At 31.1% G+C, this 27,296-nt stretch overlaps 3 protein-coding genes across 3 annotated transcripts; 1 reads left to right on the top strand and 2 right to left on the bottom strand.

Annotated features, from left to right (window-relative positions):
- The first annotated feature begins 3,990 nt into the window (after nt 1-3,990).
- LOC11431336 (cyclin-A2-2) lies at nt 3,991-9,280 on the top strand. The gene is made up of 12 exons (XM_003588635.4): nt 3,991-4,154; nt 4,461-4,633; nt 5,836-6,046; nt 6,545-6,678; nt 6,851-6,943; nt 7,280-7,413; nt 7,823-7,898; nt 7,998-8,074; nt 8,162-8,195; nt 8,441-8,590; nt 8,688-8,822; nt 8,945-9,280. Coding segments are annotated over exons 1-12 (1,269 nt in total). The 5' UTR covers nt 3,991-4,153; the 3' UTR covers nt 8,996-9,280.
- Nucleotides 9,281-9,964: 684 nt separating this feature from the next.
- LOC11429629 (serine/threonine protein phosphatase 2A 57 kDa regulatory subunit B' kappa isoform) lies at nt 9,965-13,152 on the bottom strand. The gene is made up of 2 exons (XM_003588634.4): nt 11,323-13,152; nt 9,965-10,701 (listed from the first exon to the last, which is right to left on the bottom strand). Exons 1-2 carry the CDS (start codon nt 12,460-12,462, stop codon nt 10,357-10,359), a joined length of 1,485 nt encoding a protein of 494 aa, XP_003588682.1. The 5' UTR covers nt 12,463-13,152; the 3' UTR covers nt 9,965-10,356.
- A 7,956-nt stretch (nt 13,153-21,108) lies between these two features.
- On the bottom strand, nt 21,109-25,495 carry LOC11432836 (F-box/FBD/LRR-repeat protein At1g13570). Its single transcript, XM_024773801.2, has 4 exons — nt 25,394-25,495; nt 22,178-23,023; nt 21,879-22,027; nt 21,109-21,558 (listed from the first exon to the last, which is right to left on the bottom strand). Exons 1-3 carry the CDS (start codon nt 25,394-25,396, stop codon nt 22,007-22,009), a joined length of 870 nt encoding a protein of 289 aa, XP_024629569.1. The 5' UTR covers nt 25,397-25,495; the 3' UTR covers nt 21,109-21,558; nt 21,879-22,006.
- Between the last annotated feature and the right edge of the window lie 1,801 nt (nt 25,496-27,296).

Genomic DNA, 27,296 nt, shown 5'->3' with positions numbered 1-27,296 from the left:
AAAAAAAAGTTTGACATTTCCGTCAAAGCCTAATGGGAAGATAGTTCTCCAATATTAGTTTTTAATGTTGTCACTATTATGAGTAGTTATGTCTCCCTTGATTATGATGTAGATGAGTCTCTTTAAAGATGCTTAAACTATGTAATTCATGAAACCTTTTTATTTCAATTGTGTGTCTGTGATTATTCATCTATCGTTGGGCATAATGCTTTTTATATTTTGGTCTTATGAAGTAAAATTAGGGTATAATTCGCTATTGAAAAATAAACTTTGTAATTGGATATAGGATAATTGTTTAGTAGAGATGATTGTTTTTGGGATATTTAATTGTCTGCATGTAACGTAAAAAATTAGCACTCGGTCGTACTTTAGATGGCATTTGTTCACCTAAGAAATTGAAGGTCTTTGTTAGGTAAATGAGACTTTGAACCAAGGAATTGATCTTAATTAGTCTAACTAGCTAATTTATCGTGATCATAGAATATTAAAATGTTACAATTAGGATTTTTATTACCAAGTAGTGACAACTGACAAGGACGTGATCTCAAATAAACTCCTAATTTATCACCTAAGTAGAACAAATTTTGCTTCACTCTAAATTAATTACGATTCATCATATGGATACGTAACTTTTAATTACTTTCACGAGCTACAATTTTTTTATTAAGAATGTTTTCTCTAAATTCATCCTAATCCATTAAATTTGAAAAAAATAAACACAAAGATATTTAATTTATTCTCATTGAATATACGTTCGATGTATGTATTTTTATATCAAATTATTAAAATATCAGATTCAACAAATGATTAATATTAATTGAATATATCATAGAAAAATTAGTTTTATGTTATTTGATGAATTGTATTGCCTTCTATTGTGAGAGGAAAAAGTTTTTTATTTTCGAATAAAGGAAAAAGTTGTAGTGACTAATCATATAAAATAAATCATTTTTCCTAACATAGAAATGCAATTTAAGAATTAAGTAATAATTAATAAAATCATAAATTTATTCAAATAAAGAAAAATACCAATTTAAGTATTAAATAATAAATTTAGTAAAAGCATTAAATTATAGGAATAAAGAAAATTTCCTAACTTAAAAAAATAAATTTCAAAAATATTGTTGGCATGTAATTTTTAATTATAATCAATGTTTAAATAGTGAGGAAAAATAATCAATGTAAATATTATCATTTTTTTAAGTGAAGATTGATTTTAGTTTGTCAGACAAATCTTAAGACCAAATTTAGTTATTGAAAAATATTAAAACAAATTTTAATATCTGAGAAAAATAAATCAAGATACCTTAGGGATGATATTTTTATCTTATTTTTATATATTACTTTTTATTCGCCCTTATCTTTTAGAGAACTTAGTTTTAAAGCATGTTGTTTTTGTCATCGATGATTGAGTTGGTGACTCGACTGGTTGTAGGTCTAACACATGGTTTTTTTTTTTTTTTTGGAAATTCTCTCATCTCTTAGAGGAGTAAAAAAAACAAGGCAATGTCCCTCTTTTCTACAAAATCTAAGTATCATGCTATGACATCCACCACTGCCAAAAAAAAGTATGGTTTCGTTGGTTACTTTATGAACCAATTTCTATGTATTGTGATAACACGATTTGCATTAAGTTTCCCACACTTCAATCTTTCATGGATGCTCCAAACACATTGAGATTGTTTGTCATTTGACACATCACCATCTTCAGCATGAGATCATTACATTGTCATTTGTTGCTTGCTCTTCGTAGATTGTTGACTTGTTCATAAAAATACATTCTATTAATTTTTTTTTTGTTTTTTAATCGACAAACTCATGATGCGTCGTGTTAATGCATTGTAAGTTTTAGAGAAGGAATTAGATAATGTGTTATTGGACTTTTTATTATCGCTAGGTTAAGGGTAATTATCATAGGAATGTTTATGCTACTTTGTATACCAAATGTTTGAGTAGCATAGTAGCAATATGATTTTTTCACCTTCCAACACACAAGACCGATACATAATTATCATATTTTCCCAGAGTTTGTAACGCTTCTTAATTTTGAATGACGACAACAATGTGATTTTTGCATTTTCTATGTGCAACCTATTTCAGTTTTTATAGCATTCTATATTTAACTTACATAACCAAAGTCCAACAATTGCAACCCTAAATCCCCACCATTTTACTCAATATTCATGAAAAAGAAGTGGTTGCTGCATCTTGGATCTAATATTCATTTCTCGTCCTTCTTCTAGTGGCGGCGGTTGCGACGTCTTGGATCTGACATTCATTTCTTGCCCTTCTCATGGCGGTGAAGTGCATCTATCTTCTTCTTATATGTGTCGTCTTTTGTTTTTCTCTCGTACAAACTTTTTTCTTTCTAGCTTTTTTTTTTCCTTGTGTTTTTTTAGTATTTTCTTTTTCTTTTTTTAGTGAACCATTTTTTATCCTTAATCAAGTGTCTTTGAAAATCACATGTCTAGTTTTACCAATTCTTAAATCTACGGTTGATTTATTGACATCATTGTTAGTTCGATTGCAACTTTGATCTAACTATTGGACAACACTAGCAGTGTGTTTGATATCCACTCAAATTGGTTTGATGGACTATTTCGATTATATAACACTAAAGTTTAATAATATCACTTAAAGTTTGCTCAAAAAAAAATAAAAAAATATCACTTAGTCTTTTCCATCTTAGTGCCGCCAACTATATGTATAACTTAAATAACACCCGTATCCTTTTTGCAATACTCTTAAAGATTTAATTCCTAATCTTTGTATTGTGTCTTAGTGCCGCCAACTATATGTATTTCATGGTAATTAACATTATTTAGATATAATCTTTTAGGAAAAATTTATATTACTTTATAAATTATGTTATGTTTGTTTATATGGTTTGTTGATAAGATTGTTGTATATAATTATTTTTTTGTTAATTAATTCCTTATTTAATAGCATTAAAGGAATAAGCAAAAGGAGAAACTTTTTTCCGTCTGATTTATCGGTAGGTGTGACCGCTCTACCATGCAGCGCGGTCATGGGAATCAGATCTAAGCGTATGTATAGATTCGTAGTGAGTTTGACAAATCATCAATAATACTATAATCTTATTAAAATCTTAAAATGTAATTTTTATCGAAAATGTCATAGTCTGTGTTTGTTTTCACGGCCCCACCGCACGTTTGACCATAGCTACAAGCCAATAATCATAGTTTTGTACTTTTCACGGTAAATGTGTATTAAAATACGAGAAATGAAACTGTAACGCCAAAACCAAACAAGCGAATAATCCATCTTTATTTTAGCAAATCGGAATCCAAAGATAGACTTAGCACTTGTCTGGTCCCACGTTTGATAACCCAGTACACACATCTACGACGATACAAATACAAAGCCGTCGTAATTTTTAAAAGCTAGAAAATGGAGCTTCCGTACGTAACACGACAACTCGCTGTCACAAAACCAAACAAAAACAAAAACCTAGCATGTGTTTGGAAAGTACCATAATCTTATTAAAAAGTAATTTTTATCGAGAATGCCATAGTCTATGTTTATTTTCATGGCCCTCACGTTTGACCACGACTACAAGCCAACAATCATAGTTTTGTACTTTTCACGATGGATGTGTACTGGAATACATGAAATGGAACCGTACACCAAATCAAGTGAATAATCCATCTTTATTTTACCAAATCCATCACGATCCAAAGATACACTAACACTCGTTTGATAACCCAATACACACATCTACGGCGATACAAATACAAAGCCGTTGTAATTTTTAGAAGCTAGAAAACAAAGCTTCCGTACGTTACACGTAACACAGCAAACTCGTCGTCGCAAAACGAAACAAAAACAAAAACCTAGCATGTGTTTGGAAAGTAACTTTTTGAAGACATGAATGAATCCAAACAAGTGATTATAATACAAAGAGATTGTAGCGTTTGGATTTTCTAAATTTAAACTGCCACCGTGTCTCCCGCTCATAGTCACTCATTCACTATTACGGTCACGCTCAGCTTTTAATATTATCACTACTATCACACTCTTTTTTTCTTCTTCTACTTCCACACACTTCATCTCTGTACTTCACTTTCTCTCTCATCTTCTCTCTCTCTGAATTTTCCATGATATATTACAAGCTCTGAATATTCAATATATCAGTAAGCTTATAGTAGCATAAATATCTACTTTCCTCTATGCTATGATTATTTCATTTTCATGTGACATAGATCTGTATTCAATTATTATTATTATTACTTCCACATTGTTACAAAAATTCAACTATGAAAAAAATAAATAAATAAATTTTTTTTATATTATTTTTATTATAAAAATGAAAGAGAAACTTCTTCAATTATATAATATATATCATTGACTATTGTTATTTTATTTGTTTTTGAATTGATATAAATATTGAGTTATTTATTTATATATTATTATGTGAATTAATATTGTGACTGATACAGTGAGGGAGAGCAAAATGGACAAAGAAAATGGTGTGAATGTGAGGGTGACTCGAGCAAGGGCAAGAGCTTTGAAGGAGCCTTCAAGAAATGAACAAGCTGTTGTTGTTGGACTCAAAGATGTGACCAACATTTCTGCAAAATCACATAAGCGTACTCATACATCAAATTTTCAGGTATATATAAATGTAACTCTATGATTTTTATATTATTATTATTATTATGGTTATTGTTGTTATTATTATTATTATTGAGATTGGTTTGTTCATGTGTGTTTTTTAAATTGTTAAAATTGAGTATGAATTGAAATAATTTGTAGGACATGAGTACATGTTTGTTTGTACTATAAAAACAATCATTTTGTATGGAGATCTGAACTCTTGTAACACCTCATTGAAAGTTTATATAAAATATAGTATAAATTTTTAATTAGTTGTATTATTTTTTGACTATAAGTTTGACATCAAAATTCTTTAATAATTTAAATGGTTATCATCGTTCAAATAAGTTTTTCATTATGTACAACATTAATCAACAATGATTTTGAATTCAAAGATGCATATATGTCCATTAACCACTCAAATTGTGTTAAAAAGAAATACATGATTCCTTGGTATTTAAATATTAATTAACCATGATTTGAGTTCAAATGTGCACTTGAAATTGTGGTTAATTGTGTTGAGGGGATGGTCAATGAGTTGTACCATCTTTTATATTTATTTATCGGTTCAATTGTGAGTGGTTAGTCACACATCGACTATGAATTGCCAAAATGTTGCATATATGAAAGAGTTGACCCATATACTAAATGTCTTAAGGTTTTAGGTGGAGATGCGATGTCTCTCTGTTGTGGTCTTTGAGCACTGACTCATTGTTGCTCTCGGTGCTCCCTGGGACTCCCCAATATCATTAATCATCCACTAAACGTAATTAACCCAAATTAAAACAACGTTAACCATCTAAATTATTGTGCTGAATTTTGATGTTAAAATATAATTTATCATTTTTAAATGAAGTATAAAGGCAATTATGTTTTCATGGATAATCTTAACCAAACATGGACTAATCTTGAATCTGTGTATGAGTTGGTCAGAACAGGCCTAAATTGCGGTGCAGTTGCAGTTACGCTACAAACTTTGATATCGCATCAAATGAGGCCACAATTATCATTGTGATACCGTTGTGAAGACCTCTAGAACCTTTATATTGCAATCGCGATTGCCGCCACAATTTAGAACTATTTGACTCTATATTTTGTCCATAAAAGGACCAATTGAATGAGATTTTGTAAATCATTGGAGTGAATAATATCTTGAACTACATTGCCTGTTTAAATTAATTTGTAACTACTGATTTGGTGATATTGTCCATTACACAGAAGAAAGAAGGTTCTAAGAAGAGAAAGACCAATGTAGCTTCAGAAGATGATGTCTCCTTGCAAGTTTGGACAATCAAAGAGGATGCAAAGAAAGAGTTAGCTAAAGATTCTTCAACATCAACAATGACAAAGAAAGAGTCCCTGCAAGTGCAGCCTTCTGTGGAAAATTCCCTGCTTTCAATGCAGGACACACTAAACTCTCCAAATACAGGTACTTTTCATTTATTGGATATAATTGGTATGCACTATCGGCATAAAGAAGTTTTACACATGCATTCAATCACATCACATCTCATCATTATATCACTTTTCTATGTTAGTTCGTAAAATATCTCGAAATTATTACACAATGAGTTGTGATTGAATGCATGTGAAAAAAAAAGTTTTCATTGATAGTGAATACCTATTTCTCATTTCACATTCAAGTGCATAGTATATGTATAATGTAGTACCTACTAAGTAATACATTGCTCACACAATCATGTTTTATATCAATAGTAATTACTAATTGAACAAGGCAATGATAGTATAAATATACAAGGAACTTTAAAGTTCATTGAGTTACAATTTCATGTGATTTACAATATGAAGTTGAGTATTCAGTCATTCACTGCAAAGATAAGATAAAAACCTACTATTAGAAGTTACTAGCATTTCATTAATTACTTATTAGTTTATTGTTATTTTTTGTCTTGATTGGATTCTGCAGAGATAAATTTGATATGTGAGAAACTAAGTGCCTCAGTTGGGTTGGGAATTGTGGACATTGATTCAAAGTTAAGGGATTCTCCTATTTGGACTTCATATGCCCCTGATATATACACTAATATTCATGTCAGAGAGGTTTGTGTTGTAAAATGTATTTTTTTTCTTTTATTTGGATTATAGCTACTAATACTCTATTGATGTTTGCATCTTTGTCAATAATTGTTATGATGAAAACTCCAACTGCTTCTACTTTTCTGTCAAGAGTATAAAAGTAAACAACATAATGTGAAACTTTAAATCTCTCCAGTGTGAAAGGAGGCCATTAGCCAATTACATGGAAACTTTGCAGCAAGACATCACTCCCGGCATGAGGGGAATTCTGGTTGACTGGCTTGTGGAGGTTAGTACCATTGACATTGTTTGGATAAATAACTTAATTAAGCACTTATAGTATAAGCCCTTATTATATTAGTGATTATGCATAAGCTGTTTTCATAAGCTATCCAGGTGAGCTTATGGATATGTCATAAGCTATTTTCATAAGTTCTCTTGAACAGTCTCTCAAATGCTTATGCCAGTATATAATCTTAAATAATTCAATCCAAACGACTCTTAGTATGTTGTATCCTTGTTTCTTAAACAAAGGAACATTAGAAATATGAGCACTATAAATTGAATTGCATCAATTTTTGGCTGTTTAATGGATTTGCTGAAGCTTTGTTATATTCTTTTTCAGGTTGCTGATGAGTTTAAACTAGTTCCAGACACACTTTACCTTGCTGTGAATCTCATTGATCGATTCCTTTCCCAACGTTTGATTACCAAACGAAGGCTGCAGTTGCTTGGTATTACTTGCATGCTGATTTCATCGTAAGTACAATACTTTGTAATTTTGACTAGTTTACACAGTACTGCAGTTAGTTAATCAGAACCATTGGATGAGTAAGACAGCTCGCTAAAACCGATTCAAACAAAAGACAGCTCGCTAAATTGATTTAAAATCCGATTTACCAAGTTTAAAAATATGAAATGTCTTATCTTCATCGAACGGTTCCAACTTACTGACTGCAGTGAATGCCTGATATATTTTCTGTCAGCAATCCGATTTACCAAGTTTTGCTTTGCTATTATTACATAGCCATTAAGAGTTAGAAATGAGTATAAATGCGGTGTTATAATTTATTCCACAAATAATGTACAATGCCGTCTTTTTTTTCTCCGTTATCAACTTATCATGAGGAAATTCTAAATTACTCTTCTTTTCTTTCATGGATTTAAGTAAGTATGAAGAGATTTGTGCTCCTGGAGTTGAAGACTTTTGCGTCATCACAGATAATACATACTCCAGACAAGAGGTATAATTAACTTTTGGTATTATTGCTGGAAACTTCATCTTTTCAATTTGCATTCATGATAACTGATATATGTAACACACAATCATTGGCACTTGATAGGTATTGAAAATGGAGAAAGAGGTTCTAAATCTTCTGCATTTTCAATTAGCTGTTCCCACAATCAAGACATTTCTCAGGTACATATTATATGAAAACAATTTTTGTTCCTAAATGCAATTTAGTTTAAGCTTAATGGAACTATAACCATCTTCTTTGCCTTGCAGGAGGTTTATCCAAGTAGCACAAACTTCTTCCAAGGTATCTAAAATATCCGAACCAGATTCCATGCGGTCAAAATAAGCATGAAATCTAATGAGATCAGAACCGATGGATCGAGACGGCTCACATTTCAACTTTAACAAATCAAATTTAAAATACAAATTTGAATTCTGAGTCGTCTTATCTTAATCAAACTGTGCCAGTTTCTTCAAAGAGCCCTTCTATCATTTCAATTAGGAAAACAAACAAAGTCAAGTTGATTGTAATTTTTTTTCTGTTATCAGGTTGCTCAAGCTGACCTGGAATTTCTGGCAAACTATTTAGCAGAGCTAGCACTTGTTGAATACAGCTTCTTGCAGTTTCAACCTTCCAAGATAGCTGCATCTTCTGTGTTACTTGCAAGATGGACCCTCAACCAGTCAGAGCATCCATGGGTCTGTGAACATTAACTTGCAAGTTTACAATTAGCTTATTAGTTTCTGCTTAAATAAACCTAAATCTAATTAGATTCACATGTGCATTTATTTGCAGAATCCAACTCTGGAACACTATACAAATTACAAAGCATCAGAGCTGAAAACTACTGTCCTTGAACTAATAGATTTGCAACTTAACACCAAACGCTGTCGTCTCAATGCAGTACGTGAAAAATATCAACATCAGAAGGTTAGAAATTTATTTTTTTCTATTGCTCTTTCATTAACCTATTCTCTCAGTGGTTAAATTGAGTTAACCAATATCATATATAATGAAGAAGCTACTGACATTGAACTTTCTTCCAATGACAGTTCAATAGTGTGGCGAATTTGTCTCCGAAACCGGTGGAATATCTTTTCTAGGATCAACTGTAGAAGCTAGAGACTAGAAAATGACTTTAGTTGAGATTATGTCTGATTGCAGTTGTTTTGCCTTCAAATTGTTGTTACGGGCTATTTCGTAGTTGTGACTTGTAGGATGGTACCAACCTCTGGTGCTTCTTGATCTACTAGCAGTGAATTATAAAATGACAGTAGAAAACTGTATTAATAATATGTTACCTTTGTATTGTAACAAACAATCATCCTTATTTATGTTATAATGAACAAAAACAATTGTCCTAATATTGTTTAGTTTTGCTTCTTTTATTTTTCCTTTTACTTTTAAATGACATGCACATTGATATATTTGTGACATCCCGAATAACATACTAAGTTGTTACCAAAGTGATTGCTTATTGAATTAGACATGTCCTACAAACCAATGCGAAAGCACAAATATTTTGGTAGTTATCCTTTCGAAAACCATCCACATAAAGAGTGGTTTGAAAGCTAATATGAGAGTTCATGCTTGTCAAACTTGTCCTAGAGAAGGCTATGATAGGTTAGCCTGAGGTTTTGTCTTGAAAACTAAGAACCCTAGACTTACCGTCATCTCCGCTAGACCTCATCTCTACTTGCATATCAACTAGTTGTATATACATTATCCCTTGAGTGTCCTAGCCATAGTATTTTTGATGTGGTGAACTCTGGTTCCTAGATCTCTTAGATTTGGTCAAGGTGGACGAAACATTTTACGCATATGCTTCACAAATTATCTCTTTTTAGTCTCAAAGGATTCTACCAGTCAGATTTTGATGGAGGCCTAAGGGGTTCAATTGACCCAAGTGGAACAGTAAAGAAGTTATGCAAGGGACCTATCAGATATTGTTGGACTCTCACCTTTGATTTGTTAATCAAAGATTGATACTACTTAATATACATTTCAAAGTGAATCATACACTTTAGAAGAGTATAGTTCTGTCTTTTGAGAGGTCTCAAACATGATTCAAGTAAAAAACAAGAAAAACTTCCTTTGCTAAACAATAATAGCGAATTGAAGAGCGATTTATCCATTTGCTTCAACTAAAATCTAAAACATACAAACTTGGGCAGTTGTCAAACAGGCTCTCGGGTTAGTACTTGTATTTAATGGAGAGCAACTAAGGACTGTAATGTAAGAAGGTACATACACAGAAAGAAGGAAGATATTACAAACAAGCTTCTTATACATATAATCGTTTGATCCACATCCACTGCATGTACCACAGTAGTAATCAAAACAGCATCGCTAAATTTTGTTGCCAGAAGTAACACCATAGCCTCCAAAACCAAAATGCCACCCAACAATTCTTGAGGATTCCGAGATACCCCTGCATTTTGGAAATCCACAGCTAGCATGCAGTTCATGTCATCAAAGGAGACACTAAGACAGCAGTATTTCCAATTACAGGTTTGAGACTGGCAGCTTGCTCTAGTTGTTTCCATGCCTCCTTTCGCTTCTCGGCTTCCGAGATTAAAATTGCTTCATCCTCCTTAAAGTTAGTATGACAAGATATGAAAAGCTTCTCATCCATCTCCAAGAACATCTTTCTGATATTATGAGTTAAGTTTACAACTGCTGGGTTCCAGTGGCTTTTGATATTCTTATCAAGTGCTGGAAATATGATGGGCAGAATCACTTGACGGTTATGAGCAATCAAATTTACAATGTGGTCGTTGTTCCATAAGAAAAGGGTCCTTTCAGCTACCTGAAATAGTCCATGTTGAACAGAAAAAATAATGCATTTTTCGTTAACAGACTAGCATGTCAATGGAAATAGCTAATTCTTAAAAAGTGCCAAAATACGGGCAAAAGATTACTAGGGAAAAAGTGCAAAAAATGCTACAGATGCATAAAGATGGAAAAACAAATTTGCAGCACTTAAATCATTTACTCAAACTAAGGTAGAAATGTCAGCTTTCACTCCATAGAGGCTCCAGGATCGTGGAGTTTAAGAAAATAGTGCTTTGCAGAAACAGGCAAAGGACGGTGAGATGAACAGCTCATCTTATTAGGGATACAATTATCGCTATCCAATGAAGCAATTGCAAATCTCCCCAAAAAGATGCACCATGTATTATACATCAAGGGAACACTTATAATGAGAATGACATATAGTTGGGTAGGTATCAAAACTTTAAAGTAAATATAATTGGGAAATAACAAGTATAGTAATGTTTAACCAGTTCGAAAGTGAAAGTACACATATAGCACCATGCAAACTATAGAGCAAGTAATGGACCTGATCCTTTTGAATGGAAAAATAACATAAGAGCAAGCTTAGCAAATAATGAGAATTTACAAAATGAGTTCAGTGTAACAATTTTACCTGAAAGTGTAGGCTGTTAATGCAGCACCCGATCCGCAAAAACAGCGGAACCATGATCCTTTGGAACTCTACCATGTTAATTCCTTCCATAATTTCTTCCAATTCACCCAAAAACATCACTTCTTTCTGACTATTTGTTACTGGCCAATATTTTAACAAACCGCTTATAACAATGCTTGCTAGCTTTGGTTCCTTTTCTAAGAACTGCGTAATACAGAAGGACAGTTGCTGAAAGTAGACCCCCAAAGATTTAGGCTTGTGCAAGGGGATCAAAACTCTCCACAAGAAGATTTTGTGTTCCTCTTTCAAAGGTAAAGCAAATCCACTAATCACACTCCCGAAAATCTCCAACAACTCAGCAATCCCATTATGTTTCTCAGTTTCAATCACGAATCGGTAGAATATGTTGTTAATCGATTTCCGAATAAAGGGTCTATGCACCATGAACTTCCCATAAACCCTATGCAGAATTGTTTTCAAACAATCTCTTTCTCTAGGATCCTCAGAATCAAACAATTCAAGCAACTTGGAAATGAATGAATGATCGATATACTTTTTCGCTACCTTAGCATCAAGACACGTTGAAGATATAAATTTAAGCAGCAATTCATAAACAAGTTGTAAATGTGGCCAAGCAGGATCAAACATAGGATCATCATCATCAGTCTCACCGCCACTAGCAACAACACCATTAGCCCTATAATTCGGTGGAAAAACTCTAAACAAATTAATAGCACACATTCTACACATTGCAAGAATAGCAGGTTCACTAAACTTCATTGATCCACAAGCCACAAAATCAACAAGTTCAACCAAAGTTTTCCTTTTCACATCTTTCTCAGCAACATTCTTACCAGGATCAGTGAAATCAAATGTCACACAACAAAGGCTCAATTTGCTCACAAACAAGTTCATCTTTTCAGCATTTGGAACATCCTTAAATGGCACCAAAGGTTCAATACCAGAAACCATGCTGGCAGGAAACACCGCAGACGACGAAGCTCGTTTCAACGAAGCAGCGGCACCCTGCGGTCGCTGGTGGCTTTTACCTGCGGCACGTGATGAATCAACTCGAGACGACTCATCCGAATAGGTTTTGGATGTCTTCCGGGGAAGCTTGTTGAAAATTTGCTTCAGCATTGCAACCCAGAAGCTGAAATCAACCAATTCCAAACCTTTTACATTTCACCCATCAAGAAACAATCAAAACCAACCAAAACCACAAAATTTTCCCAATTCTGAACCTCAAAAACCCTAGATCTCGTTCACCTAAAAAAGTAAAATTTTCAAGAAATGCAAGGTTCCACGTGAAATTGAGATCCACATATGAAATGGGGTTGAAGAAATTTTCGATTTTGAACCATGCATTGATGTAAAAATCAAATCTTGAAAATTGTGGTTCTTGTGTTTTGAAGAACACGTGAACCAAAAGAGGAAAGTTGAAACCAAAGACAACAAAAACAACGTTTGTTTGTAACAAATAAAGTAAACAAAAACAACAATACCAACAATGTTACAATGATAATGTTACATATGAATCAAATCTCACATTGTTAACATTTTTCCAATTTTTCTTTGAAATATAAAAATAAAAGAAGAAGAAGAAAAAAAAAAAAAAAAAAAAAAAGCAAATTTTTTAGATGAATTTGGAGAAAGATGATGGATCTAGAGAGGAATGAAGAAAATGAAATGCATGCAAGATTTTTTTGAGGTGATGAATGGAAAGGAATGGAACCCTCTTGGTTGGTCTTTCTTGTTCTTGGTGTTAATGATCTATTGCCATAAAAAATGGAGAAAGAAACAAAAGAAAAAGAGAAAGAAAACAAAAGGGTATAATAATGTAATGAGTTTCTATTTTTCATTTTATTTTTCAAGGATAAGATATTGGTTGTTACTTTAATTCAAAATTTATGTCAAATTATAATGGATGGCACTTTCTTTTATGGTTTTCGGTACTTTCACGGTTATTGTAATTTAATGCACATTTATCATCTTGTAGAATAATGGCTCACTTATCATTATCAAGTTACTGCTACGGGTCTGATTGGTAAGGTCATCAAACGAGCTTATAGTTTACAGCGGATAGTTTTTAAGTTTATTTAATAAAAAAAACTCTGTTTAATAATGATTTTTCAGTACAAGCTTATAGTTTATTTAACGAGTTTATAAACTATTTTTCAGACGCTATTTCAAGTACCGTTTAAGATTATAACTTATCATCTTTTATTTTAATTTTACCATTATTAATCTAACTAAATTCCATTTTCCCTTTTATCTTTTATTATATTATAAATTAAATACGTGTGTTTTAATAGGCATATTTGAAGTTTTTTTTTAATAAATGAAAGTTCTGATAATAATTATTTTTTTCAAAACATAATTTATTCCATTGTTTTTTTTTTAAACTGGAACTTATAATAATTATTTTTTTCAGTGCATTAACCTTCCTTTTTTTTTTTTTTTTAAGAAGTGCAATAACGTTCCATTGTTATATACTAGTATAACGCCCCGTGCCAAGCACGGGATACATTTTATTTAAAATGTTTTAACAGGGTTTACACATAAATACGTTTTTTAGATATTATTTGACTTTTTTAGTTTGATTTGATTCATAATTTTGATATTATGTAGTACTTTATCTTCATATTTAAAATTGAGACAAAGTTGGCAGGGACATGCTAACTCTGCATAAAATAGTGAGAAAAAGTACAACTATGCTTAAAATATAAAAATACTATAAATAATTACTATATTCTTAAAAATATATCTAATTAATAAGAGGTGTGATTACATTTGTTATAATATACTATTATGGCTCTGCCCTCTCTTTATAAATCTTCTGCCACCTCACCCCCTTTTTTCGATACCTTCATCACTTACGATGTACCAACATGCAACGATGTTGTGATGAGTGGCGTCGTCCCCTCGCACCACCATTTTTCCGGTTCCCACAACAATTTGTGTCGTTGGTTTCCGATTCAACCAGTACCGCATCTGTCACGGGTGGTGGTTGCTGAGTTGTTGGTATTCATAAATTGTTGGTTGTCACCGGCGATCTTGTTTGGTTCCGTGTGTTGGCTTCTCAATGGCAGAACCCCGCGTTGGTTTGGTTGAAACCCGAAAAGGTCCGTTCTTTATCCTCTATTTCGCCACCGTTTTAGACTTTTTTCGTCGTCGTGTGGATTGGTTATGGTGGGTTATTCGAATCCGCCGTCTCCTCCCTTTCTTTGGAGGTGGTTGCGGTTCTATGTTGGGCCAGAAATGACTGTTAATTTGATGTTGATCATAGTAGTAAACTGTTAGTGCGTGTGGATTTGTTAATTACCGTGTTGGCGGTTGAATCTACTCCACACTCTCAAGAATATGTATGTGTTTCGTATCCCATTAATCCTTGATTGACATGAGAGTGTGTGGACTTGAAAGAGTCGTTAATGCTTGTTGCCGTTGTTGCAGGGAGTTGATGGCACATGATCCGATTTTGTGATGAAGATCGATCAATTCGCCAAATTATAGACCCACTTTGCCCTCGATCACAAACGTCTATCGTTAATGGTATTCGTATGTTAGAATTAATTAGGTTTGAATCCACTTTGTTGATCTTTTTTTTTTTTTTTTTTATGTATTACCCGTTAGGGTGGATCCACTTGGATTGACTGCATCAGATTTTTTGTCCTCCCAAATTTCATATAATTTTTTTCTTTTTTAATAATATATATGAGCAATTGACAATCGATTAAAGTAAGGTACCAACTTAATTGAGATTATTCTTTTTGCTCTAGTCTTATAAAAATATAATAAAAAATCTACCCCTTTGAATAAAGCTATTACTTTTTTTATTTAACCACAATACTCTCTCGGATTTCAATTATAAAAAAATATCTAAGTTAAAAAATTTACTTATATGCAATTAGTTTTCTCAAATGTTTCTAAAAAAAGATAAATTTATGAAAAGTACCATCTATTGGAACTTGTTTCATGAGAATAAAAAAATATTAAAAATAAAACTTACATGAATTAAAATGTATATTAGGATAAATAACATTAAATAGAGTCAAAGTAAGTTATATATTTTTTTTAATTTAAGATAATATAAGGTAGTTGTTTATTTTTTTGGCAAAATTACACAATTAGTCCCTTAACTTTATTTTATGTAACACTTTCGTCCTTTATCTTTTCTTTGTCACAATTTAGTCCTTTATGTTATAAAATAACAACATAGTTATCCTTTTTTATGAAAAAAATAATCAAAAATTCCAAAAAAAATCATCAAACTCATAGGCAAACGTAAATCTTCTTCATACAAGCCTAGAAAATCAAATTTCTTTGAAAAAAATCTCATAAAAAATGATAAGATATTGTCATTTTATAACATAAAGGACTAAATCGTGACAAAAAAAAGATAAAGGACGAAAGTGTTACCTAAAATAAAGTTAAGGGACTAATTGTGTAATTTTGCCTTATTTTTTTTATCTAAGATTGGAGAGAGTTCCTAAAAAAATATTGGAGAGAGTATTTCTCTCGGAAGCAAATTATCTATAGTGAGAAAAATTTGAGAAAACAATTTTATTTAATCTTCTCTCTTCATTTTTTTTAATTAGAGATCAAGGGTCACAAATTAAAACAATCTAACCTAATTTCGTTATGTTTTAATGTAGTTATGATTTCGAATTCATCATTTCCCTTTTTTTCCAAGCAAACACTTCCTCCTTCTTAATGTTTCAAACCAAAATCCACAAACTAAAACCTCCATCAAACATGGGAAGAAAAAGGTAGGAGATCTATGTCAACCCACTCAATTTCATGCAAGTTCTTCAACTCCTCAATGGCGATCCTTAGAGTAAGGTTAAAAAAAATTTATGGTATGCTAATGTGGGATACATCAGGCAACTAAAAATAAAGGTAATTAATTGTTTTACCATTTATTAGAAAATGTATTTACTAAAAGGATTGTGGAAAAAATCTCCTTCATCAAAATAAGCATACATTTTCTTTAGTTCTTTTTGTCTCCATAATTTAACGGTTAAATTTGATCTTAGTTGATTGAAAAGAATTTTGTAACATCGTTTTCCAATCTCTAAATAAACAAATAAAATAGTTCAAGTAAATGAATAAATATGTACGTTTCAATGGTATTAAATAATCAAGTTGATAGTTATAAATACATACCTAGGAACAACTTAACTTTTGCCAACAAAATTCTCAGATTCGCCTTTTTAAATTTACCGGAAGATAGAAAAAAGAGTACGTTCAAACTGATATCTCTTAAAAAATAATCGACAAATAATTAAAATAATAATTAAATATCATAATGTATTATATATTAAAAATAAAAACAAATTGATTTCACCATTCAAATTCAATTCAATGTTCTTGTAATGTATCTTTGTATTCTTCTTCAATATCCACCACAATTGGTTTAATTTCTTTCATTCTTCAAGGCTTATTTAAGTAAAAATTATTTTATTGAATCTTTATTATTTTTAGCGTGGAGAGAGTGCGGAAGTTAGGAAAGTCAATTGGGTTAAGTGAGATAAGGTGTGTCATGGTCGATATAGTTGTTGCTTCAGGGTTCGTATAATGCAGAATTTCAACTTATCTTTGCTACGTGAATAGTTTTGGAGGCTAATATGGATCAATGAGTTTACATTTTAAAGTTTTAGATTCTTAGAATAGGTTGGGCGAGTTCATGTGAAGAGTGGGGACAATTAGGCATATGTGTGGTAAAATTACTTCCATGGTGTTAAAATAGGGGCAGAGATGGGGATTAGAAATTGGTTTGATGAAAACTTGATGATAGCGGAGAGAATGAGAAAAATACTCCTTTTTTTGCAATGATTCGTGGTTGTAGAGTGGTCCTTTGTGTGATATATTTAGAAGAACTTTTGAGTTATATGAAAATAACTCTATGCCATTTAAGGAGATACGTAGGTTAGCGTTGGATGGGGTGGAGACGATGTCATAGAATTTTTCTTGGAATGAGGTGCAGGGGATATATTGTTATTTGTTGGACAACATTATTTTTAAGGCTAGCGTTTTTGATAAGTTTCTTTAAAGTTGATCATGGTGAAAGGTACCCTGACAAAGGGTTATATTATCTAGTTGCAAGTGGAGCATGATGAACCTATGGCTCTTAAAAATCTCATTAGGAACAAAGTAGCTCCTCTAAATGTCTCTCTCTTTTCGTGGAGGCTCTTGAATATCTGAATTCTAATAAATGGCAACTTAGGTTGATGGAGTAGTTAAAATATGGACTTATTTTTATGTTCTGGCAGATGTGAAAAAGAGGAGAATTATCTTTTTTATTTTTAGTGTGAATTCTTTAGTAGCATATGACATAATACTCTAAAGTGGTTGGAATTATTGTGATCTTCCAATTAATTATTGTGAGGGTACTCTTCATTTCAGTGGTTCTCAATTGTTCCAAAAAAAGTTCGTTTTAGTTTTTAGTTGATTTTGATGACTTGCATTTGGATTATTTGGAAAGACCAAAATTCTTACATTTATGTCACAAGAACCAGTTTATGGTGTTGTTAATAAATTTACATTTCTCGTTTACTGGATACAAAATGCTAAGAAATCATGTATGTATTTTGAGTTAAAATGTTGGTGGAATAATCATTCTACTTGTCTTGGTTATTCTACCTCATGATTTGGTTCTTTTGTATCTATGCATCTTGAACTTTGTATTTTCCTTTATTGGGCACATCTTGTGCTTGAAGGGTTTTTAATATAATTGATTTGAGGTCTTCATACAAACAAAATCCATCCCAGTCAAGACACCAACTACATAAATATATAATTTATTTCATGTTGTTAGAAAGGGATGGGGGTTTGAAATTAGTTTGATGATACAAATATGATTCAAATTACATTTCATGTCCTAAAAATCATTGAAAACATCATATGCAATGTAAACGAATACATGTTTGTAGGGACCAAAGAAGATTTAGATATTTTAACTTTTGTGTTAATTGTAAAATTCAGTTTGTATTTGTTGTGTGATTGTCTATACGAACCACTGTTGCAAGCAAAATCAAAGGAGGAAATCGTGAACACCATTCCCTCTTAGTGTTGCTCCTTGAACTTGTAGATCAATGTTCTTTGTATAAACTCACATAATCGATCACCCTATATAACAAATATTAAAACACTATACTCTAAACAAAAAACAAAAACGGTATGAAAAGAGTACCTTTGATCCATTAGAACCAACTCCTTAGAAAATGATAGTTTTTTATTTTTGTAGTCTTGAGACGAACAACCCTCACAACCAATGTCCACGATTATTTTCTTGGCGAAACATCAGAGATAAAGTAGTGTTTCGTAGACATTTTTCTTTGCAATTGAAAAAATTACAGAAATTATTTATAATAGATATTAGAGAACCATAGAACAAAAAAAGAAGAATTATATTTTGTGATTGTTGTGTACTCGAACCCAAAAACTCTACTATTTATATAGAAAAATAGTACCATAACGGTTAATATCTATTAATTATTAATTTGACCGTTTTAAAATTAATATTATCAACGTATTTAATATTATAAAATGTGCATTAAACAATTATATTATATTTCATGTAACCTACAAAAAATTAACTTCATAACATTTGAAATTTAATAATATCTTATTAATATTAAGTAATATAATTTTGTAACGAATAAAAATTAATTATATAACCTTAAAAACTAATTACTACAATTAGATTTTTAATTAGTAGGTTACTGTCATAGTGTAACGGACCAAAATTCAAAATATAATTTATTCAAGTTATTTATTATAATTTTGTAACCTACCAAATTTTTAATGTACCATATAAATGTTAATTGAATAATAATTATATTAATAATCATTTGATTCTAACATACAAATTTTTAATGTAACATATAAATTTTAATCGAAACAATTATTATATTAATAATTATTTGATTGTAACCAACTATGTATTTTATGTACAATTTAATGATTAATAAAAAACAGTTTTTAATAATAATAATAATTATTATTAAGCTTGTATTAAAAATTAGGAGAAATTTTTGGAACAAATGCCAAGTAGGATTATGATGATGTGGACATCTTTAGAGGAGAGGATTTTGGAATAGGCTATTTCTAAAAACTCTAAATTGTTAGTATAAAGATATTTCCTTCCATTGTTTCTTCAGTGCAATATACCTTGGATGTAATATAATTTTTTTCTCTTTCAAAAATCTTCATTACCTTCCGTTTAATTTTTTTTTTCTTCATAAATTACGTTATGATTTTTTCATAAAAATGACAAGTTTGAATATATATTTTTCAGTGCAATGATAACTCATAATATATTAAATCAATAAATTATAAACACTTAAATATAAATTAATATAAATTTTACTATAATTAAGAATGTCCTTTTATGTTATTTTACATTTATAAGTTAGTTCTACCGCTAATTTTACCAAACACTTCAATTAGCTTATCAGCTATATATCATCAGTCATCAGCTATCAGTCATCAGCATCCGCTATTTTTACCAAACAGAACCTACGTCCATACTTTAAAAAAAATAAAAATAGTTTCCACTACATCCATATGTCCTTTTTTTTTTGAAATATCGTCCATGTGAACATAGCTTAATTCAGAGAGACATTGCATTGTTATAGTTAGAATTTAAACTCTGAACACTCAATTTATTTACCTTAAAAAATAGGTCTAGTTAATAGATTACTTGACAAAAAAAGTTACTACAACTAACGTTCAGACTTTCAATTTTTTTATTGCACTAATTCATATACATTACGAATGGTAAATTTTAATAAAATTTTGATTAAAATTATAGGTATAAATATTTTGTTATTTAATATTATAGCAAATTATACTTATCTTTCTCAATGACATTAATCAAATATAATAGTATAAATTTTTATCTTTCGACATTTAATGGTATAATTAAAAATGAAAAAATAACTCCAAAACCATGTATTCCCTATATAGAACAGATATTGGGAAAGTAATAACAAAATTAAATTTAATGAAAAAGATTAGACTCTCAAAGTGAAATGAATAAAAAAAAATTATTAAAAAATGAGATGAATCAAATTTTAGCTAAAAAAAGTATACTCATATTCAGGCCCGAACTTGGGGGAGTGCAAGGTACTCAACCAGGCCGGGCTTCCAAATACTACAGACCTCAAACAAAAAATTAAGTCTAATACCTACCCCATTTAAATTAAAAAAATATGAGTTATATCCTTTTCTTTTTTCGATGCACATTTGAGTTATCCTTTTTTCGATGTTATATCCTTTTCTAAGATCCATGTCAGTGATATATGCAACCAAAACCACACTATGCAAAAACTGATGTAGACTACTTTTAAAAAATATAGGAGCGGGAATGGCGGACAGAACAAAAGGACATAGGGTACGACTTGGAAGTTGCAAATGTAGGATGGTCGTCAACAATATTCATATTTTCTTCATCTTTTTTGGATTATATTCATCCGTTAGAAAACCATGTAAAATTTTCCATAGTTTAATGGAACCGAAATAAATACGGAATAATAACACACATAATTGATAATGAAGTTAATTGTGTGTGGTTGGACATGAAAATCGTGAAAATGCATAGAATTATTCAAAATAGGGAGATTACCAACAAACGGTTTCAGAGAAACCTCATCTACACACATACAAAAATGATATTTTTTCACAGCAACTTAGCTTGTTCCCACTGTGGTTGTAGAATGGCCTGACTTAATAGTTAAGTGTAAAAATAATTCATGTCGTGGATCGCGTAAGTAACTCGATTGGTGAGGTAAACAATACCGAAGCAGTTTTAAGCATTAGGTTTAGAATTTGAACCTTGGAAACTGACATAACCAAACTGAAGTTGTGGATGGTGACCATTGTTGGATCATGAAAAAGAAACAAAATGGCAATATACATTTAAGAGTTGAATAAAAAACATCATGAAGAGACTTCCCCAAGGTAAACAACTTCAGCTTGTGCGGAGGCTCTCTTGAATCGCAGCAGTTCTGACATCAACTTAGATCCGACGTTCAAATCAGGCTTCACTTCCATCTTTTCTAGCATAGGCGAATAGAGAAGTAGAAATCTCAAAAAATCTAATTCAGCTTTCATACCAGAGATGCCTTCAATACACACATGTCACACTTGGATGGGTATGGATGGCTCCAAAAAGACATTTTCCCAACAATAGGAGGCAGGTGCTAAAACGACCGTATTCTCCTCCTGTGCTGCCTACATGAAATTGTGCCAAATCCATAAATCATATTGTATTGATTGATACAACATGAATAGGAAGATACATGAGTCTGATTTATATAGGACTCTAATGCAATAAATCGTAACTATACCTATATTGAACCCAACGCATAACTTCTGCAGGCAATCGTAACTCAAGTGTACAAGTTTTAGAAACTAACTTCCAATACTAAACTGGGAACTTTAAATGTACTAAACAAATACTTAACGCAGAAAAAGGTTTGCGATTTCCTTCCCAGCAAATAAAAGTCAAGTTAAAGTAAAGAAAAGTCAAGTCAAAGTAAATGAGTACTCACAATTATTTCTAGTTTTTTAAGATTAGGCGAGCTTCTGAACACACATAGAGCAGTTGAAATTTCCTTAAAGTCATAGAAGTTTATACTAAACCAAAGATATGTTAGATTAATACAAGGTGTAGGAAGCTTTACTGGAACAACACCTGCAGCTAAATATTGTACAACAGAAAAATTGCTCTTAGATCAGAATATAATGTTTTAAATACTTACTGATTGTAAAAGGATTTGGGAAACTAAATAATATCAGGTGAGTCACTTTCCATAGTAAAATTAAACATTCAGCTGCTCGAGCATTATACCTTTAAAAATTCGCCAGTAATAATCAACTCGTAGACGTGTTGCATATGAGCAAAAAAATTGAGCAGGTTGCTGGAGCTTCCATGTAATCTACTTTGATTACTTTCAGAGTTCAAATACAAACTCAAACGAACACATACTTTAGCTAATTGGGAAGTTTTTTCAAACCTAATATCCACAAATTTACCTACGATAGCTAGAACCTTGAGATTTGGTGCGTGAATGTTTATTTTTGTGAAACCATCAAATTCAATCAATATCAATCTTTCAAGCAGAGGGCAACCAGATATCAAAATCTCAAAATCATCTTGAGACATAGTAATGTGATCCAACTTAAGACTTTTCAAGTTCTTAAAGCCTTCAATCGTCGATGGAGGTTTAAGCAAACAATAAGATAAACTTAGATGAAGTAAGCTTTGACAAGAAAATAAGCACCAAGGTATCTTATATGATTGTCCTTTTGAGATTCCCAGCACAAGATCTTTGATAGACCTCCTGGTTAGATGAAAAATCCACCTGTCAAGAGCAGTCACACTGATCACACCACAATCAGAGAGCTTGAACTTGTTGATTGGCCCGGAATAAAGTAAAAGTACATGATCAATAATTGCCAAAAGCTTTCCTCCGATAACAAAAGGGGCTGTTGCAGAGACACGTTGTTTATTAAATACAAGATTTGGCATTGTGGCCCATTTGTACCTCCATTTGTTGGATAAAACACTTGTTCTCACAGCGTCCCTAATAGGCAAGCGTAACAAAATTCGGTCTATTACATCACCCGGTAAACAACTAATTCTATCCGGCTCCTCGTCTGTCATTGTTAGGAGGGTATTTGATGGTTTTCCTGCCTTTACATAAAAATATTCATATTCAAACAAAGGGAACATACAAGAATCGGAAAACAAACTAAGTATGTGGAATTTTTGTTAGGCGGGTAGACCCACATCTATAGATACTTGAAACACAAATTACTCTTTTAAATTGAAATTATAAAATGGTGTATGGTTACACAGATTGTTTACTATGATGTTATAATTTTGAATTAGAGCCAAATGTTGTGATAACATTGGAAATATTTTGCATGCTCATAAGAGAACACTAAAGCCAGAGGGCTCCATTAGAGAGAGATAAACACAAGATTGGATTATTTTCTTTTAATAGACGAAGGGACAATATTCATTATATGAACTCATGCACACATCTGAAGGAGTCCTGGTTTTGAACCCCGACTACTATGTCCAACCTAGCAATTTCGACATTTTTGTCTGTTAAACTAGGACTTGTGGACAACACATAATTGATTTTTTGAGATAAACTACATATGTATTCACAACCCATGTTTCATGTGTTTTTTTTTCATCTTATTTTCATCAAAAAAAATCATAATACTGTGTTTTTCTCCTAAAGACAGCAAAAACCCTAGAAAACTAGGTTTTTCTCCTAAACCAACATTTCAATAAATAGAAATCAATAAATCTTTCATGGAATGCATGTTAAAACATTACACAGAATAAGACTAACAGAAGTCACCATGTCAAGCTACCGATCGTAGTTCCAAGAAAAGCATGAAATAATAATCTACCGAATATGATTGCTACAACAATTTAATAACGTAAATTATTTTTGTTGCTTATTTTTCCCATTACATAAAGAAAGAACAGATAATAAAGAGTGCAAAACCTTACCGAGGAAGAAAAGGGAGTTGGAGTGGTGATGAGAGAGTAAGGTGACTAGGGTCTTTAAAATAGGGCTTGAAACAACAATTTATACTATATATAGAGAATAGTTTTGGTTGACTTTTCCCCTTTTAATTGTACCCTTAAACAAATTTAAGTACAAAATATGTATTATATATTCTTAAAATTTTAATCAAGTTAAAAATAATTTTAATCAAAATTTCAAAAAAAGATATTGTTCGTAATTTATATGCATCACCACAATAAAAAGAATGGACAGATTAACACGGAGTGTAACCCTAGTAATATACAATAGAACTAAATATTCTAATAAATTTATTAATGTGCCATGTTCAAATTTTTAATTGTCTTAATCCTTACAAATCCATAACAAATAACAATCTTCTTTAAATAATTTGGCAACAAAAATTCTTCTTTAAAATAACGGTTAGAGTAGTAAATTGACCAATTTTTTTTGTTTCACAAAAAGCGAAGCAATTTATTTTTTTGTTTCACAAAAAAAAAATGGAGCAATTGATGTTATTAAAAACAAAAATCGATAACAAAATTCTTAAAATCCTGTCAAAAAAAAACAATTCTTAAAAAAGAAAACAAATTAAACTAACATATTGAATAAAATATCCTTAGATAGACTTTTAATCTCACTGGTTCAGTTGGTTGTCGCTAGTTTATTCTCTAATTATGAAACTTAATGTGTATCAAACATACAATATTACCCCTTCTTAATATTTTGACACATCATCAAAAGTATATATTTTTGTGTATTTTGTTTCAACCTCCTCCTATTTTTCTCTCTTAAAAACAAATTAAAACAAACTCACTCGATAAAACACATTAACTTGTCCTCATGAGCTTAGCTCATTTGGTAAGGGATAATGCACAATATGTGCATAGGCTGGGGTTCGAATCCCGGACACCCCACTTGTTCATTTTAAGGTGAATTTCTCTAGCCACTAAACTACTTGACGACAAAAAACACACTAACTTAGTCTTTTTTCAAAAGAATAAAAAAACTTAATCTTAATCCCAATCATAACATATTTTCATATAATTCAACTTCTAATTATCCAAAGAGTTTTAAACTTATATTAGTTTCATGTGTAATTTTTTTAACTTATATTAAGAATGAAGACCCATTTTGGGGTTCACAATTTGTGTGCGGGCCTGTTTAGAAAACAATGAATTTTGATAAAATTAGTCCCAACTCAGTAAAATTGAGGGACAAATTTGTGACCATGTGCAAATGTCAGAGACTATTTTGGGTTTTATTTCTCATGACAAAATTGGTTCGCAGGAAAATTATGAAGGGTCAAATCAGGCCTTCCCTCTTTTATTGAAAAAGATGTGTTAAAAAATCAAAATTTTGTGTTTCTTCTCCTAAAGAGAGAAAACATCCTAAAAAAACTATATTTTTCTTCTAAACCATGCACTCATCTGTAACAAGACAACATTTTAATCAATAAAATATATTCATGGAATACATGTTAAAACATTACATATAAGAAGACTTGGAGAAAATACCATGTCAAGCTTCCAGTTTCAGGAAAAGCATGCAAAATCTTCCGAATGTAATTGCTACAAGCCTACAACAAAATAAAAACGTTAACCAGAGGAAAATTTGAGTAACAAATGAAGAAGAAAACAAATAAGAAAGGATACAAAATCTTACCAAGGAATGAAAAGGGAGTTGTACCTGTTGACAGAAACGTGAGAGTAAGAGATTTGTAGTAATGTTTTTTTTCATTAAAAAATTCTAGCAAATGAGTAAATGTGTCTAGGAATATTAAAGAGGAGAGGGTTTAGAACTTGTAGATGCATTAAGAAACTTAGGAATATGAAAAGTTGCAATTATCATTTAACACCCCTTCGTAAATTGTAATTTTCATAATAATTTTGAACTGTTCAAGCTTCTCAATGGACATTGCATTGGTGAGAACATTTGCTCACTGTTGTGTGGTCTTGATGTATTCTAAGTCGATTTCCAATGTAGTTGTGGCACAACTCAATATGCTTTGACCTTCCATGAATATCTGGATTCATGAACCAGATTTATCACTTTTTTAAACATTATTTTGGCTATCTCATAAAAACGTACTTCCTCCGTTTATAAATATAAACATGTTTTACTTTTTATGTTTTAGTGATCATAAAAAAAGTGACGTAAAATTGTTACGTTTGCGTGTTATTTATTTTATAAATGGAAAAACTTGACGTGAATTTTTTTTGTAGAATTACCTTAATTAAGGTATGATATTATCATTAATAATTGGTTGCATAATAAAGTATTTTATCATCATTGTTTTGCATGTAGTATCATATCATCGTTAGTATTAGTATAAGGTGCCTTTTTTTTTTTTTTTTTTTTTTTTTAATCAATAAACAGTATTGGCGGCTGTTTTTAGTTGTTGAAGGAATGACATATACTCTTTGTTCACTATTATAAGCAATAAATTCACTTTTTTAGCAATTGTTAAAACTTACAAGTGCAAAGTAAAAGAACAAATTAATCCTTCATACACACGGGACACGTAACATGATTTTTATCATCAACAGGATCTTGATTATTTATAATATTTTTACATATTTTTTTTACCACTTTATAATATTTGATAAAAACTATTTCACTAATTTTATCATGAGCAAATTAATCCTTAAAAAAAATCATGGCGAAATTACACTAACCTCCCTTAAGGTCTTCTTAAATAACACAAGTACCCCCTCGATTTTACTAACAAAACATTAATCTCTCTTATTTAGTTATCAAAATGACAAGTTATTCTGTTATAATTTAACACGGTTTAAGCTATTCTGTTATAATTTTCAACCATTTTTTATTCCCATTTTTTTCCCAAAAAGGAGTAGCAAAGAGATACAACCTCAAAATGTAACCTAGATAAGAGAGAGAACAAAAAAAAAAAGAGGGGGACTATGTCAAAACCTCCCCAAACTAGACAAAAACCACAATTAGGCAATCCCATAAGATTTCTCACAAAAGGCTCTCTAATAAAGGAGGTCAAATCTAACCAAACTATATAAGAGTTCAAAGAGAGTCCTATATTAGTCATATTGTCAGCACAATGGTTTCCTTTCCTATAGATATGAGTGATCATTATGTTCATTTGTCTAATCAAAATGTTACAATTATCCCGTCTAGTTTTTTAAAAACATAGCATCAAAGAAGATTTCTTAAAAGTTTGAACAACTAGAAATGAGTTAGTCTCCAACAAAACTTAAGACTTTGGTGGTCTTTCCAAACTGAAGAGATCACTCATTGTTCCTTTGTCAATGTGGTTTAATTTTAAACTCTAATTTAATAAAATAGATATATCGAAGATTATTTCCTTTTCATTTGTCAACTACAACGTCCATTTATCTCTATATTATCTTTTAGTCTCTTCTTTATTTGTCGATGTTTGATTCTATT

Source organism: Medicago truncatula, chromosome 1 (assembly GCF_003473485.1).
Source record: "Medicago truncatula cultivar Jemalong A17 chromosome 1, MtrunA17r5.0-ANR, whole genome shotgun sequence".
NCBI classification, from domain to species: Eukaryota; Viridiplantae; Streptophyta; class Magnoliopsida; order Fabales; family Fabaceae; genus Medicago; species Medicago truncatula.
Note: the sequence above shows the minus strand (reverse complement) of the source record. Positions and strands in the feature narration are given on the sequence as shown.

Bases quoted from the DNA above. Each gene is read 5' to 3' on its own strand.
- LOC11429629 (XM_003588634.4), bottom strand. From the start codon at position 12,462: ATGCTGAAGCAAATTTTCAACAAGCTTCCCCGGAAGACATCCAAAACC. The intron at 10,702-11,322 runs GTAAAATTGTTA...GGACTATTTCAG, and splicing joins TTAACAGCCTACACTTTCAG to GTAGCTGAAAGGACCCTTTT.
- LOC11431336 (XM_003588635.4), top strand. The intron at 6,047-6,544 runs GTACTTTTCATT...TGGATTCTGCAG, and splicing joins ACTAAACTCTCCAAATACAG to AGATAAATTTGATATGTGAG. The intron at 8,075-8,161 runs GTACATATTATA...TTTGCCTTGCAG, and splicing joins ACAATCAAGACATTTCTCAG to GAGGTTTATCCAAGTAGCAC.
- LOC11432836 (XM_024773801.2), bottom strand. The intron at 22,028-22,177 runs GTATAATGCTCG...TACAATATTTAG, and splicing joins TTACTGGCGAATTTTTAAAG to CTGCAGGTGTTGTTCCAGTA.